Source organism: Marmota marmota, unplaced genomic scaffold (genome assembly GCF_001458135.2).
Source record: "Marmota marmota marmota unplaced genomic scaffold, marMar, whole genome shotgun sequence".
Taxonomy (NCBI): Eukaryota; Metazoa; Chordata; class Mammalia; order Rodentia; family Sciuridae; genus Marmota; species Marmota marmota.
The window spans coordinates 5,944,238-5,961,552 of NW_025999925.1; the positions used below are offsets into that span (position 1 = coordinate 5,944,238).

General features: G+C 33.3%; 1 protein-coding gene across 6 annotated transcripts in view; it reads right to left on the bottom strand.

The window, feature by feature from the left end:
• Ap3b1 (adaptor related protein complex 3 subunit beta 1) overlaps positions 1–17,315 on the bottom strand; it is a 246,829-nt gene that overhangs the window by 11,047 nt on the left and 218,467 nt on the right. For all 6 annotated transcript variants that reach the window (XM_015497828.2, XM_048800176.1, XM_048800179.1 and 3 more), the window contains 2 exons: positions 5,885–5,982; positions 629–767 (listed from right to left, as the gene is read on the bottom strand). In XM_015497828.2, the coding sequence (XP_015353314.1) occupies positions 629–767; positions 5,885–5,982 (237 nt within the window). The remainder of the gene's footprint in view (positions 1–628; positions 768–5,884; positions 5,983–17,315) is intronic.

The following is a 17,315-nucleotide window of genomic DNA, read 5'->3' on the forward strand; positions in this document are numbered from 1 at the left end:
ATTCCCTTAAGTATACAGAGGACTATTTAACAGCCACCCAGTTAAGGGATAATTATTTTATCTTCATCTCCATTTAAAGCCAGTGGCATTCATAAGAATACCAAGAGTGCAAACATATTAATCACATTTGCTTCTGCCTTTCAGGAAAAATGGCTAGGATCTCATGCTTCAGATGCCTGGTGGTGGAGAAACTCCTGGTCTGAACAGAAGCTGCCCTTGGGAACTGCTTTCCCAAAGAAATCTGTGTGTAGTATACAAACACTGCCCCCCTTCCAATGAAAGAAGTCCAATTTCACTACTTTATAAGATAGTTCTTCCTAGAAATACACTGAATTCAGCAAAATAAAAATAAGATAAACTCTCAAGAGTGTCATAGAAGGCAGCTTTACAAATTACGAAGCTGTTATAAAATGTATGCATGTATACCTCTCAGAAGAAGCCAAGCTGGTGTAATAAGGAAGACATGAAATGAGGAAGGGAACTTCACAAAACCTATCAATCAAGTATACCATTGGAAAAAGTGGGAAGAAACATACCAGTTTAGGGGTTATTATTTCCAAAGCAAACAATGAATTGAAAATTATGTACTTGTACAAGTTATTGACACGTCATGTGTTAATGAACCTACCTGTGGATATTATCTTGACCAGAAGGTACTACACCAACATTGGCTACATTTACAACCTTCTGAAGGACCATGGATGGAGTGAAATTCTGGGGTGCGGCGATAATTACAGCAGAAGTTTCATTCATTCCTGTCAGCATTCCTGTAAAAGAAAAAGAAGGCTCCTTTTTACTGATTTCTTTACAAAAATCACTCGATTGTAATCTCTGAGACAAAAGTTAAAAACTTTTCCCAACAAAAGATATATCACTTGAGAATGTAATCTACAAGATGATTATTATCATTTAAAAAAATATTTATTTTTTAGTTATAGTTGGACACAATACCTTTATTTTATTTATTCACTTTTATGTGGTGCTGAGGATTGAACCCAGAGCCTTGCACATGCTAGGCAAGTGCTCGTTTAAAAAATGCCAGTGTTTGTGTAAAAAAATGCAGCCAAAAATCACTCTTTACAAATCTAATTTTTACTATTATAGGACAATAAGTCACAATCACAAATATAAAATTTCAGTACATTTACACAACCTGGGTTACATAAACTATTCAGTTTTTGCTTCTTAAGAACATTTTTTTTATTATTACAATTTTTTTCTATTCATTCAAAGATCAGCCAAATGCTGCTTGAGAACAAATCATAGTGATACTAGAATAACTAGCAGCACTACCTGATGAATGGCATCAATATGACATATCAAAGTTATCTCAACAATGACTGGAAGTCACTGAACAATCATGTGGTTCTAGAAAAGTACAAGCTTTGTAACATAAACTGAACAATAACCATATTTGCCTAGTGAACGAAACTACAGTTGCCAACAAAAACACTAACCAAACTTTACAAAGTATAAAGTTTGCAAACAAAGGGGGAAAAATGTGAATAGAAAAATTTTGAGATGTTTCAAATAATATTTAAGAATAAACTAAGGTAAGCAAAATTATGAGTAAAAGTCATAGTGTTATCATTAACATCAGAATTTCCTGTGAAAATGTTCGGTGAACAAAGTCAATACCACATCAAACCTTTGGAAAAAATATTGAAGATTAACATCCAGGTTAAAGCAATAAAATAATTACAATAAATGTCATCAACTTGGATCTGTGCTATAAGTCATGGGTAGCTGGTGGTATTTATTAAAAACAATAAGCTTTTCAGACATTTGATACATGCACAGATAGTTTACAAAATTTATGAAAATGGTAACATTTGATTTTGTTTTCAAAGGACCCTGTACCTTCAGGCCAATATATTTTAGTTATTTATTGCAAATACAATCTAAAATTTTCAAAAGTCCCTCTGATTAACAGTATGATGAAAACCTTGTAAAAAGACTTATGCCATCAGATACAAAATAGATCTATCTAGCTTCTAACAGGGAGCAGTTTTTACTAACCACTTTCAAACTCTGGGAACACTATGTTCTGTCTTAGGCTGTTTAACTTCAACATTAGGCAAAAGCTTTAAAAACTACACAAGCAGTCAAACACTGCTTTTAAGTAAAGCACAGTGGCTGACATAACACTGCTGAGAGATGTGTGTACTCATTTAGGATTTAAACCTTCTCCATTAAGCTCTATTGAAGAGCAACTGCTGAATAAATGAATGCAACTATGTTTATGTTAAAAGCCTGTTTCCCGCAGCATGTAATTAAAGGAAATGTTGTACAAAGCCAGTACTTTTGTCAAGCTCCTGTAAATGGAAAGATGGATAGCACTCAGAGAAGTGAATGCATTGCTTCATATTTAACCTTAACACTCTTGTCATTAATGGTTTGTCTAACTTGTTCTATAAAAGACAAGGTACTGCTCCATTGAAGTAAAATTAAAAAAATCAACTAAACCATGCTTTTCAGAACAGAAGATTCATTATCGTCAGCTAATGTATTGGCATAAAGCAAAGTAACATCCTATCAAGTAAGGCACACATTCAATCTGCCTTCCCACCCCCCTTTATTTTTAACTCATGCTGTTTTATTGTTATAGGCAATTTGTACCACTCAGCATGACAGTGTAAACTGAATCAAGATTAATTTACATGCAAAAGAACACTTAGGAGAGCAGCATGGTAAGCAAATGTATTGTCTCGATTGCTGAGGTGGAAAAAGAACCTGGAAAGAAAAAAAGGTGCTCTAATTAAGGGGCATCAAATATGATTGCTTGTGGTAGTTAAGGGCCAGAAAATAGTAAATGTCTGACCATTTAAAGAATTAGCATCTTGCTAGCTAGGAACCCATAAGATGGATGCATAAATCACAATAAAATTAAGTAAACATTTTAGGTTTCTTAAATCAGAGATTTTGCTAAATGAAAATATATCAGGTATTCTCAAATTAACAAGAAAAATATGCCAAGGTATCATTAAGTTTCTCCTATAAAAACAGACTTTCAAACACTGGATAGCCTGCTCACACATAATAAAGGTGAAGTTACTGGGAAAATATTTTAAAATTGCCAGGCTAAAGAATTTGTGGCTTCTTTCGAATTTATCTAAATTTTGGTGAGCCCTTAATTTAGGTTAATCAGATGTAATTAACTGCTAAAATGCAAACCAAATAATATAAGGAAATCAAAGTTGAAAGGACCTTTCCAAATTTTAGATTTGCAATTTAAATGACAAGAAGAAAATGAGGAGGAAGCTTGGAATAAATAATCAGCTTATGCCCTGAAATTAAAACTGAAGAAACCAAATTAAAAATTTTAAGTAAAAAAAGAGATCCCATGTTTTTTGTAGTACTGAAAGATTCTTACACATTGCTCAGTAACTCAGCAACACTCAAAACTGAAAGCAATGCATAAATCGTGTCAAATGAAGTACATAATATAAGTACTATAAATGTATAGGATAACTCAGTCTTTCATTTAGCATTTGACTACACTCTTATAAACAAGTATATTTATTCACAGAACTTTAAATTCAACAACTGAGAAAAAGTGTTGGATCAGACTGTATATTAGTAATAAAACTTTTTGTTTTAAAAATATTAATCCAATGTGGTAACCCGGTAGAACCACTTTTATTTAATATTTCACACTTTCTGGTACATCTTTAGAATAAAAATAGAACCATGTTCCCCATGTTCTTATTTATATATTTTTTTCTGTTACTTGTTAATTAATACATTTAATGTATTTCTTGAGTCTTAAAATATATGCTGTGTGAAATGAGATATTAATTATGTAATTTCATTTTATTTAAAGCAGAAAATAGGTTAAAACTAGCATGTAATAACACATACTTCTTAAATTTATTCACATTGTTACCTTCCAGAGCATTGCACTGATAAAATGTGAGGAAACTGATTTTTATTTTGATGTAGGATTTTCCATTAGTGAGTTATTTCTAGGTATCTTTTGTGAAATAAGCTAAGCCCTCTTCCTCGAATAGTTTAACAAACAAATACATGTGTAAAGTTGAGAATTGAGACCTCCATTACCAAACCTGCTGAAATCTATGACTAAAAAGATGCTCTTGAAAAGACTCTAAACCTGTGGTAAATTTGCCAGCATCAAGTCCCACATCAAAGAATGAATTCAGGAAGACAGAAAGAATGATACAGAAGTGCCAAGAGACCTGCAAGGATTTACAAATACTTCATATAAACAAATTTTCAAATAGCTTTATTCAGAGTAGCCTTTCTGCTCTATTAAACATAGCAAACAGCTGCCAGATTTATTCAGACAAATAATCAACAACCATAGAAGTAAAATGGCAGAAGAAAAAGGAATTTTGGCAACAAGTCCACAGAGGGCCGCAGCTATTCTCCAAGTGCACCTCTCACGCACTTACGGTTCTGTATGGCTAGTCAGCGAAAAATCCCTCAGTCACAGCAGAGCACAAAAAATTTGATCGAAATATCAAGTATTCTAAACAAAAGCTGAGGGAGTGAAAGGGTATGAGATAATCTGCTGTTTTAGATATACTTAGCTGCACTTCTCAAAAACAGAATATCCCCTTAACAATAAATGTGCCAAAGCCTTATTCAGCCGCTTGCGTGCCACTCACCTTGGTTTGCTGAGCAGATGTAAAGCAGAGAGGCAGGCTTTAGCCAGCAAAGGGTAAGAATAGCAAATATAAGAATCAATTCAATTTGTCATTGGAAAAATAAAATCACAAAGATAATTTTCTTTCTATAGCAACAATGAACTTCCGAGAAAACAAATTATAGTTGGATTTAATCATTCTTCTTATCACTTATAAATAAGGTCTGAAGAAAAAAGACTACTATAAATTTATAGGCTTGTCTGATATTTTCTTGGTAGGGTTCCTCCACAACAGGTCTTTTTTGGCATTGTGGATTGCAAAGGCTTGGAGTAAAATAAATCTTCAGTACTACAATAAGGTAGTGCCAGGAAGCAAGCGCTGTTCCGTAGGTGTGGGTATTTGTGGGCACTTCGTACTTTTTGGAAGCCTGATGGTTTGATTTAATGATCTCAAAACGAAGGGGTCTTTGTATGATAACATCCACCAGAGGGGGGAAAATGGCCTAGACTCACGTAAAGTTTTAAAAATTGCTGATTATACAGCACTTAAATATGCTCTAGTTTTATAAATGATATCCTTAAATAAACACCTAAAATCAGTGTTATTTTTTCATTTTCATATATACATAAAATAGCCCCTCATTTTTATTGGAAGGTATGTTTGACTTTGGGCAACATACAGGCTATTAATATTTGCATTCTACCAAACATATTTTCTTTGTAGGTATATATTTAAAAATGCTTTAGTTCTGATTTATTTAAACAACACATTTCTTTAAGATAGAATTAGGTCAAAGGAAAACAGAAGTCTTTTAATACTATAATCAGGACTTTATTTTGAAGGGTAAGGAACTCTGTGTGTGTAGGAAAAATACGTTAGTAGGACATGAAAGATAGTTCTATAATAATAATAATAAAACAGAAAGATTTATAGTGGTAGGATATTAGTAAGACCCCAGTTCCTGGCATTTTCATTAATATAAAAATTATAGTAGTATACTATCTGGTTGATGAACTGCAAGTCTCACAATTCAAAACCTGATTAAGCGTCAATTTATTATTTTAAAGACTAATATTAATCAATTTTCAAGTATTCCAGGAATATAAACAAACAAATACTTTTAAGGTCATTTTATAAGTGGAAAGCATTAACAAAAACAGGAAGATTGTATGCTGACATCTGTTAATGGCAATGTGTGCATGAAAATTTTCGAGATATCAGAAAAACATACATTCTGTTTGGCACATAAATTTCTAGTAAACTGTAGTATCTCTTACCTTGCTCTTTCTTAAAATCTTTTTCTGACATGGTCACAGGTAAAAGCAGTTCTCCAATAGGTGGCTGAATACTAACATTGAAGCAATCATCCTTGGTGCTAAGAAAAAAAAACAATTAAAGCTGATTAAATGATTAATAAATAAATATACCTATTAATATTATGCAAAAAGATGCAATTAAAGCATATGCCAGCATTTTAAGTATATTTGGCTTAAACATTACAGCTAAAAAGCCTTGAAATTTTTCTCAAAAATATTGTTTGCAGAGAAATACATCTATTAATCAACTTTTTTAAACACCAAACTGCATGCTTATAGTAAATTATATCACTTGACATAGAACATTTATTTATTTATTTATTTATTTATTTATTTATTTATTTATGGTGTTGAGGACTGAACCTAGGGCCTTGAGCATGCTAAGCACATATTTTTCAATTGAGGATACCCCCAACTTGGAGCAGAACTTTAAAAACAGCAGCAAGGGTATATGTGTGTGTGTGTGTGTGTGTGTGTGTGTGTGTGTGTGTGTATAAAACCACTATCAGTAGAGGAACACTTCATGCAGCTTATAGAGACGTACTATATTATACATTTAATATATATACTTCCTATATATTTACTAAAGTATATAAACACTACATTGTACACTTGAGAGTGTAAAAGATGAAATGCCTTAGTCTTCAACAGTTTAAGTTCTCTTTTAAAAAATTAGATCAGTTTTTTAAAAAGAATAAAATGGAGTGACCATGCTGAATTTAGGTAAGTGTTCATCTGCAAACTGGCTTTCTTAATTTAAAAAATTTTCTTATTTCTAATAGTGTTTTCTATTGATATTATTGATCAACATATAAATCTTACCATTTTAAACGACAGAATATGAAGAATTTAAGAAAGTCAACCTGTTTTTTTTTTAGTATCACACAGAAAAACAACACTAAGTACATTTATTTCCCTTAAATCTCAAGATATTACATCAATAAAAATTACTAAAAGTGGTATAATTTTTTTTAGTTGTTGATGTACCTTTATTTTTTATTTATTTATATGTGGTGATGAGGATTGAACCCAGTACCTCACACATGCTAGGCAAGTGCTCTGCCACTGAGCCACAACCCCAGCCCCAAGTTAGGTTGATGAATTTATTGCTGCAAATAAGGTTCTTGAGAAACAGGTATTTATCATTTAGAATACAAGTAGTCTTGGAGTTTCCAGCCAAAGGCTCATTAAGTGGCTGAAAAGAAACATTTAGGGACTCAAGATTTCTCTAGCTTCTCATTCCACAGAAAGTTGCTTTTTCTCATGGGTCCAGATGGCTGTGGTTTCTCCAGGTACCACTTTTACATTTCAATAGGAGGAGGAAATGATGAAAACGTGGTAATTAAAGGAGCCAACCAAATAATTCCTTTTTATCTGGAAAGCAAAAGTTTTCCTTGAAGTCTCACAGACTTTCAGGTTAGAATTGATCCTATGATCTGTGGGAAGGTAAACAGGGAGCTGCATATTATGGATAAGGCACAACAAACATTTGAGAATTTACTTGAGATTTTTACTCAAGGGTGAGGCATGGACAAATAATTTAGTATGAAGAAATAACAAAATGCACTTTAATTTTATTCTATTATTCTTAAAAGTTGCCTTGTATTTTTCATATATGGACAGTCTAAGGCAAACCGATAAAATCTGTTTATTTATTAACTCAGCAAATATTTAATGAATAGAAATCTGATCCTATGCACTGAGTGAATCAATATCTGGGGATTTAAATGTAAGTGAGATTGGCCCTTAAAACTCACAAGTGTTTGGGAGGGAAAGAATCTGTTTATGATGAAGTGGCAGGTGCTACAATAGAGAGGCACGTGTGGAGTATAGTCCATGGAACAGGGTCTGGTTCATTCTGCAGGAGTGAGGACAAGGCTGTTTCCAAGACGAGAGACAGGGTCATTCTGGCAATGGTAGCAGCCTGGTGTGTCAACAGATGAAGACTGGTGGAACACTGTAAGGAGCATCATACACAGTATGACCGACCATTCATTTCTGGGAGCAGAAATGCCCCAGTTCATGGCTATAGTCTTGAAATTCTGTCCAGTTCTCTAAAGAGAACTGATTTATATGATTAAATACATGAATACTTTACCCATATGACTAAGACAAAGGTGTTTCAGTGTTTCTTGAAGCAACTCGAAGCAATGGGAATAACTGGTAGAGTCTTTGGAAAGTAACTGATTCCATTTGTATTTCAGAAACTGGTGACAAATGTAGGGTGGAGTAAAGGAGAAACCAAAGGCAGGTAGATTGGTTAGGAGTCTAACTTAGAGGAAGCAGGGCTTTTTAGTGTGTATTTTACTTTGATAAACCCTATCAATGATTAAAGAGGCAGCTTCCTTTACCCAAATTTATTAATAATGAAACTGAAGAGAAACTAAAACTCAAGCAAGGTCACACACTGAGTAAGTGGCAATGCCAAGGTTTGAGACGAGATATATCTGACTCAAAGCCCATGCATATTCGACCAGGTGATGGATGGCAGGAAGAGACTTTTAACCTTCTAATGTGAACAACAGGGTGGATGCAATATGTTAAAGAGGAGAAATCTAACAATGTTATATTTTAACTACATTATATTACCATATTATATTCTAATTACTAATTAGTAACCCAGAAAGAGAGATCCAGAAGATAATTAAGAATACAAATCAAGAATTAGGACAGAGGTCAGGCAGAACATATAAGTTTGGAAGGAGTAAGAATGGTATAGGGAAGAGATGAAGCCTTACAAGTAGAGAGATCCCACAGAGAAAGAGGATACGTGGAGAAAAAGGTAAAAGTGCAACCTGGGGAAGATCTGCATTTAAGTAAAAGTGGAAGAGCAACCTGCAAAGGAGACCAGGAAAAAGTGAACAGGGAAAAAAGGAGTGTGCCAAATATTGCAGGGAGACAAATTAAATGAGGCTGAAAAAGAAGCAAGTATAAATGCTGACCTTAAGCAAAGCAGATCAGGTTGGGGAAGAATGCAGCTGGGAAGAAGTGGATATGCAGTTGGGAGTGGAAGAAGTGAGAAAAAACAGTAGACATCTCCTGAGGATGAACTGGTAAAAAATGCTTAAAGAAACCTGAGCATGTTTAAAGTCAGAGGGAAAAACAGTGAATGGGAAGAAACAAAGGAACACAGATAGAGCAAGTCCTTAGTAGTGAAGAGGTTGGGATGAAAAGCACAAGAGCTAGGTGAGGGAGTTGTTCCTGAATGGAGAAGTAAACTGCTTTATAAACAGCAGAGGAGTGTTGAAGACAGGGAGGAGTAGAGAGGTAGGATGCTTGAAGGATGAGACCCCGCCTGATGGAGTAGAAGGCTAAGTCACGTACAAGAAACACACAAAGGCTGTGGAGGAGTAGATGGATACATATATATATCTACATGAACTATATGTGTGTGAGTGTGGGTATGTATAAATGATAAATTATAAACTTATTTAGTGCGAAGTATAAAATTTCAGCTTCAAACTGCTGGATCCACTGATGTTCTTCAAAGTGGAAGTCATGGAAGTGCAGCAGCCATCAAGTGACCCTGAATGTGACCAGTACATGTTAACAAAATTAGCACATGAAAAAGAAGATAGAAGACCTTATACTCTGAAGACACTGTGGAGCTACCTGACTAGCTCTGAACTGCAGGGCTCTGTACTTCTTGTTCTAGGAGGATATTAAAACCCCTATTTGGTTACGCCACTACAACTGGATTTTTCTCAGATATACCGGAATGCAAAAATCTAATATAACTAGTACATAACATCCTTTCTAAGTCAGTCTCTTTTCTACGTAAAGTTGGGTTTATAATGAAGTAAGATGGAATGTTTTCTCTTTATTAGGGAAAACTATTTTCATTTATATAAGTATTCTAGTATGTTCTCTAGTTTTCTATACACCTCCTTTTTTTTTCTTAATCATTTTGCCTTCTTTTTGGTTTCTTTCTCTCCTTATAGCTCTTCTTTTCCCTTTTTTTAAATATCTCTTTTAAACATGGAAGAAATAGATATCTCCATTTATACATATATATCTCAACATGGATAGGAAATGGTGAAAATGACTAATGATAGATATAAATATATTAGAATTAGGTTACCAGGTCAATGAAGTACTATTATTAAGATGGCTATAAATAGCCTATCTATGTAGGATCAGATGACATAGTAGTTTAATGTGAGATACCTGCGTATTTGTGAAATATAGGTGTACTGCCTAGCATCTCATTTCAGACTCTTAGGATTCAAATGGTAACTTTTTTAGGTAAGAGAAATAGCAACTCAAGTTTCCTCATCTATGAAGTGAGCACAGTGACCCTTACTTTACAGGTCAGTTTTAAGTACTAAATGAAATAAAATACCCAGTATAGTGCATCAAAATATAACAATAGGAATGTATCATTGTTTAAGCATTCCCCTACTGATTATCATTGTTATTTTCCCCTATTACAAACAATATCCTTGAATAGGGCCTTTTCTGTACAAGGGCAAATATGTCTCTAGGCTTGATAATCTAAAAATGAAACTGGTAAATTGAAAATGATAAATATTTAGAGTTTTGATAGATAACTGCCAAAATGCCCCAATAAGGTGGTGTCAATTTAAAGTCACAGTGTCTACAAGAGTGTTTTTCTCCATCTCCCTTGTCAATACTAGATGCTAAATTATTTTGAAATTTTGCCAATCTGATGACTGAAATGTTTTAATTTTTATTTTCCTGAATATTAGTGACACTAAATATCTTTTTTTTGGTGGAGGGGGCGACGTACCTGGGATTGAACCCAGGGGCGCTTAACCACTGAGCTACATCCCCAGACCATTCTTTTTTTTTTTTTTTTTGAGAGAGAGAGAGAGAGAGAGAGAGAGAATGAATCTTTTTTTTTGTAGATGGACACAACACAATGCCTTTATTTTTATGTGGTGCTGAGAAAGGAACCCGGGTCCTGCCCATGCTAAGCGAGCGCTCTCCCGCTGAGCCACAATCCCAGCCCCATTCTTTTTTTTTTTTTTAATTTATTTTGAGACAAGGTCTCACTAAGTTGCTGAGGCTGGCTTTGAACTCACATTCTCCCGAGCCACCGGGATTACAGGTGTGCAACAACATGCTGGCACTAAACATCTTTTTAAGTTTATTTGTCATTTACATTTATTTTTTTGTAAGTTCCTTGCTCTTACCATTTTTTCTACTTTTCTATTGGATTCCTTTTCAGTGATTGTGACAGTCCCTTATATTTTGGTTATTAAATTTTTATACATTAAATATGATACAGTGTAAATATGTAAATATGATACAGTGTTTTCTCACTATCCTATTTGTGGCATCTTTTATTTTCTGTAGAAAAGTTTAAATGTTTTCTTCAGTGCCAGGGGTTGAACTAAGTGCCTTGTGCATGCTGGACAAGCACTCTACCACCAATGGTGCCCCTAGTCCTTAAATTATTAATAGCAGCATCTGTGAGTCATTTTTCTTTATATTTTCTGGTTATTATAACTTACCCAAGACGTCTGCCCCCCAAAGAGTATGAGAATATTTATCTATATTGTATTTAAACACCTTTACAGTTTTTTTTTTTTGTTTGTTTGTTTTTAATGCTGGGGATGGAACCCAGGGTATACATGCCAGGCAAGTGCTCTACCACAGAACTATATCCTCAGTCCCCACTTGTAAGTTTTAATGATTAAATCATAAATCCATCTGGAAATTATTTTGCAGTAATCTGTAGGAGGAAGATACCTTCAATTTTTCCCAGTAACAACAGCCCTCATGCCAGTTACTTTAAGATCTAATTTTTTCCCACTGACCTGAAATGATAAACAAAATTTCTAAATTCTCTATTTTGCTTCACTGTACCAGTACTAACAGTATCAATGAAAATATTCTTGTGGCCTTAAGGAATATTTAAAATTATCATAGCAAAAGACCTCTCTTTCTTTCTGCCATTCACCCTCTGCTTTTTTTTTTGCGCTGCTGGGGAGTGAGCATACTAGGCAAGTACTCTGCCACTAAGGAGACCTCCAGCCCAGAAATATTGTTCTTCAAGTTTCTTGAAAAGGCCTACTAGAATTTAGCCTAGGATTGTAAGAAATTTAATAATTAACTTGAGGGAGAAGACTTTGTCCCATTTAAGACCATAGTATATTTCTTATTTTCTTATTTTATTTCTATTTCTTTACATTTTATTTACATCTGCTTTTATAGCTTTTAGAGAAGTTTCAGGGTTCTCCTCAACCTCCACATAGGTTTTGTATCAACTTTTTTAAAAAAAATTATTATTATTACTTTTTAGGTACTGGAAATTGAACTCAGGGGCACTCGACCACAGAGCCACATCCCCAGCCCTATTTTGTATTTTATTTATAGACAGGGTCTCACTGATTTGCTTAGTATCTCACCATTGCTGAGGCTGGCTTTGATCCTCCTGCCTCAGCCTCCCAAGCTGCTGGGATTACAGGAATGTACCACACGCCCCACTGTACCAACTTATTGTTTTATTGTTTCACTCATTAGTTCAGGGGCTGGGACTGTAGCTTGGTGGCAAAGCACTTGCCTAGCATGTGTGAGGCACTGGGTTCGATCTTCAGTACCACATAATAATAAACAAGTAAAATAAAGGCATTTTGTCCATCTACAACTACAAAACATTAAAAAATAAAATAAAACTCATTTATTTTATTTAAATGAGTTCTAAGACTAGTTAATAATTATATTGAATAAATATTATAATTTTGTCTCTCCCCTTGTGGGATTAATACTACTTGTACTTATCTTTCAGTATTCACTAGAACTTCCATTATAGTGTGAAATACAGTTTTGAGAGTAGATATCCCTGTTCTGCTTTTGCAACTTAAAAGAGGATGCTTCATATAGTTCATGTGGTCATGGCTCAACGTGTATGGTTCAAACATCATTTAAGTTCACCAACCCAAGATATGCACATTTATGTGTTATTCTTTTGGGTTTTAAAATTGGGAACACAGACTTACAAATTGACATGGGATAATTTTCTTCTTTTTCCTTTCATATCTAGAAAAGTTTAAATGGTACAGATTCTCTTTGCTTTATTCCTAATTTATAGTTTTCTAAGAAATCATTAGTTTTATCTAAATATTGTAATTTTTGTCATAGAATTATACACAACATTTAAAAGAATTTTTTTAAATTTTTTTAGTTGTCAATAGATCTTTATTTTATTTATTTATATATGGTGCTGAGACTTGAACCCAGTGCCTCACACATGCTAGGCAAGTGCTCTACCATTGAGCCACAACCCCAGTTCCCACAGCATTATTTTGTAATCAAGATTTATTTTTGTTGCCTTTCTCCTTTTAAATCTTGGTGTCTACTCTTTTTTAAAAATATATGTATATATTTTTAGTTGCAGATAGACACAATACCTTTATTTCATTTATTTTTATATGGTACTGAGGATTGAACCCAGTGCCTAACATGTGCTAGGCAAGCACTCTACCACTAAGCCACAACCCCAGGGGCTATATCTTCTCTTTAATGATTCATTCTATTATGTATATACTGGATTTCTTTGACGTGTGTGTGTGTGTGTACAATTTTGTACGATCTATAAGTGCTTTTTAAAATGTTTTTCCCCATAACTCAGCAAACAAGGAATTCTTTGTAAACACAAACATCCTAGATAAAAATCGATAACTAAATTACTAAAATTTTGTATCTACCACTGTCTGTCTGTGTGCTGGCCAATCTATTCTTTCTCTGTGGTTTGTCAATTTCTAATATGTGTGTTGAACATATACCATGACCATGCTTCTGTCAATTTCTCTTAATATTTATATTAGATTCTGCTTTATAAGTTAGGAAGCTAAGTAGTTTAAAGGTTTATAACTGTTATATTTTCTTGGTGTATTGCAATGAACAGGGAATATTTTAATTATTTCTTTCTAATTTTAGCACATCTATTTGATAAACACACATATATTTTATCTTTCTATTTTCAACTATTCTGTGTTATTCTCTTTTAGGCAGGGTTCTTACAAGCAGAATTGCTGAATTCTATTTTTTACTTGTTTGATATAAGTGGAATTTAACTCACTGACATGAATTGAGAAAACTTGAATATGTGTGTGTGTGTGTTTTTTATGGTACCTGCCAGATATTTTATTTAGTTTTCTATTTATAATGCCTTTCCCCCTCTCCAATTTAGTTAAACTTATCAATTTAATTCCTTTTCTCCCTCCATTTAGTTGATTGGAAATTATCATACATCATATTTTGATTATTTCAGTGGTTATACTTAATATTTTGAACCATATCTAAATTTATTTCTGCCATTAGCCGATCCTCTTGCTGAGCATGACCAGCACTGGGAAACCATCATTCCTTCTCACCCTTGGCCTCGTTGAGATTTTGGTTCCAGTTTGCAATTAATATTTATTTTTCATATTTTTGTGTCAACAACTATTCTTACAGGTAGAATTCCTGACCCACTGCGTTCTTTTATTGTCTTTTTCTAAGATTAAAAAAAACCCTTCTACTACAATATTTCTTTAAGCAATCTTTACACAAAGGGTTTGTAGGTGGTAAACTGATAGAATCTTTGCTTGTCTGAAAAATGTCTATTTGCTATCCTCAAATTTTTAAAGGTCATGTCCTTTTCCTTGTGGCTTCCAGAACTGACAAGAGTACTGATGAGAAATCTTATTCCATTCTCCTTGTTCCTTCTTAGGAGAGCTGCTTTATTCTATACCCTGGAAGACATTAGGGTAGTTTTCTCCTTATCAAAAACTTCAATAGGATGGAGTCTTTTCGATAGTCTTTCACAATCATCCTATTTGGCCTTGAGTGGCCCCCTTTAAGCTGAAAGTCTGTGGTTTCTTTTGCTTGAGAAAATGTTCTTCTATAATTTATTTCTTTTTAATTGTTTCTTTTTTCTTCCTTCCAGTTCTCCTTATCAGATGAATTGATCCTTTTAATCTTTGTTATTTGCCATCTCTTTGTCTTTTTGCTTTCTATTACAATTGATTTCCTAGACTCTCTCTTCCAGAATGCAAAATCAGTATTCAGCTGTATCTACTCTATTATGTATGTACTAGATTTCTTTTGACATTATATTTTTAAATTGCCAAGAATGCTTTTAAAAATTTCTAATTGTTTATTTTTCATGGCAAGAAGTATGTTCTTGCTTTTTGAATTTAGTGTTCTCTTGAACTACATATTATGATTTTTAGAGAAACCTTTTCACTTTTTAAAATTATTTTCTGCCTTCACAGTCAGTATCTCTTTGTATTCATCTTGAACCTTCTCTTTCAAAGGTTTGGTCATACTAAACTGTCCAATGACATATGCAATGAACTTATTTAACACACGAGGAAATTCTACTACCTATTAGCTATGAAATTTTAGGTCAATTTCTTAATCTTTTTGTGCCTCAGTTTACTCACCTGTAAAACGGGGGTGTGGTAATACCACTTTTAGAATTAAATTAGACAAATTGACATATAATTACAAGCGTTGAGAACAGTGCCGAGCACACTGCAAGTCACTGACAAATATCAGTCTATTATTACTATAGAATCTAGTCTCTTCCCAGGGTGGGGAGTGAATAGAGTATTTTTCAAGTGCATGAAATACTGATCAGTTAAATGGACACGAAGGAGGGAAGCAAGTAGGAAAATATTATTCCTCCCTGCTCCCCAACAAACATTAAGATTGGATTTAATTTAGTGGTAGAAGATTTGAGAATATAACCTGCTTCAACAGAACTGCATTTCATTTCAACTCTGAAGATCCCTGCCTCCTTCACACACTCAAACCTTGCTGCTGCTCTCTTAGGTCTCCATACCTACACCAGAAATCCTTCCCCACCAGGCAAGCTGTTCATTTTCTTTACAGTGCCATTTTTAGGCCCTAAATTAAATGTGCATATTGTCTGATACTAGTGGTAATTTTGGGGAACTGAGGGTTGAAAGTAGGTCTTTAATTTTCTCTTGACTACTTTAAGACCCCTAAATTTTCTTTTTCACTGAGTCACTTTGTGCTTGATATTTTGACATATATGTTCTTACCATTATAGTGGTTTACTCCCATGAATGTTTTGTCCTGTTTTTATTTTCTGTTATTTTCTTTTTCCCATTTGCTTTCTGTCAATAATTCTTCACAATTTTTCATTAGCTATTAATACTCTGTTATTTTTTAGTTCTCTTTTCTCCTTCAAAAATATGTTTTTCTGTATTTTTAATTGATTTTTGAACAAAAGAGTGAATGCAAATGCTCAGTCCTCTAATTTAAGCCATCCTATATTATTTCTCATACCAGTTAACATATCATATCTGCTAATCACAAGGATGGGGAACTGTTTATATATTGTGTTGGCTTTTGGAGAGATATATTTATGTCTATTATATGCATTTTCAATCTCATAAATTTAATCTAGAATTTAATTTGATGACCACTTAAAATGCAAAACAAAGGAGACATTAATGCTTATCAAGTATCCATAAAACTATATAACTATAAATAATAGTTTTCTCTACCTGAATGAATAACCATAATGATAAAAAAAATAATCTAGAGTAAAGTAGGATCATTTTACTCTTGTAAATAGACGAGTACCTGAAAGTCCATGTTCTCAACATTTTTGAAGGCTTCTTATCAAATATGCTCTTATTACCCATAATTTTATGCATTGATTCGTATAATGTATTTCAAGGAAAAAATTCAATATCAGCCTTTCTTGCCTTTTTTCTTTTTATTGAACTACCAAGACTAATACAGCACATCACTAAACAAAAAGTGCTATTTACTATGCAAAAGGCACAGTCAGTGATTGGCACCTAAGACCAATTGATCTACCCATTACCACTATCTCCCTACCCCCACTAGCACTACTATGAAGCTATTGATTTAAACACTGTCGATCGGTTTCCATTTTCTGATTTTGGGCAGGCCAATTAAGAAAGTGAGTAATTGTGATTACACTGCTTCAGGATCAATTACATTTGATGCAAGACAAAGTGCTCTTTTTGGAACACACAAAAAATTATTTTTGATCTAGCATGCTTTTGTGCTTAATAAAATCTAGAATAAATTTTATTATTAAAAATTTATTTTAATTTTTAATTTATAAAAAAATAACTAATTTATACTTTCACAGTCAAAAAACATATTAATGTAAGAGCTTCTAAAAGCTAAGGATATTTTATATAGAAAATAAATTTATCATTTTCCTAAAATTAAGAGAAATTGAGAAAAATTACTCACATATACTCCCTGAACTAAAAGTCAAACACTCTCTGCATACTTATTTATAAAGAGTCTTAATTATGTAAGACAAAATATTAATTGTGTAAAACAAAAATGTATATCCTGTCTATCAGACTACAATGAAAGAGTTTATAATAAAAATATTGAAAAATAAGAACCTACCTGATTATATAGA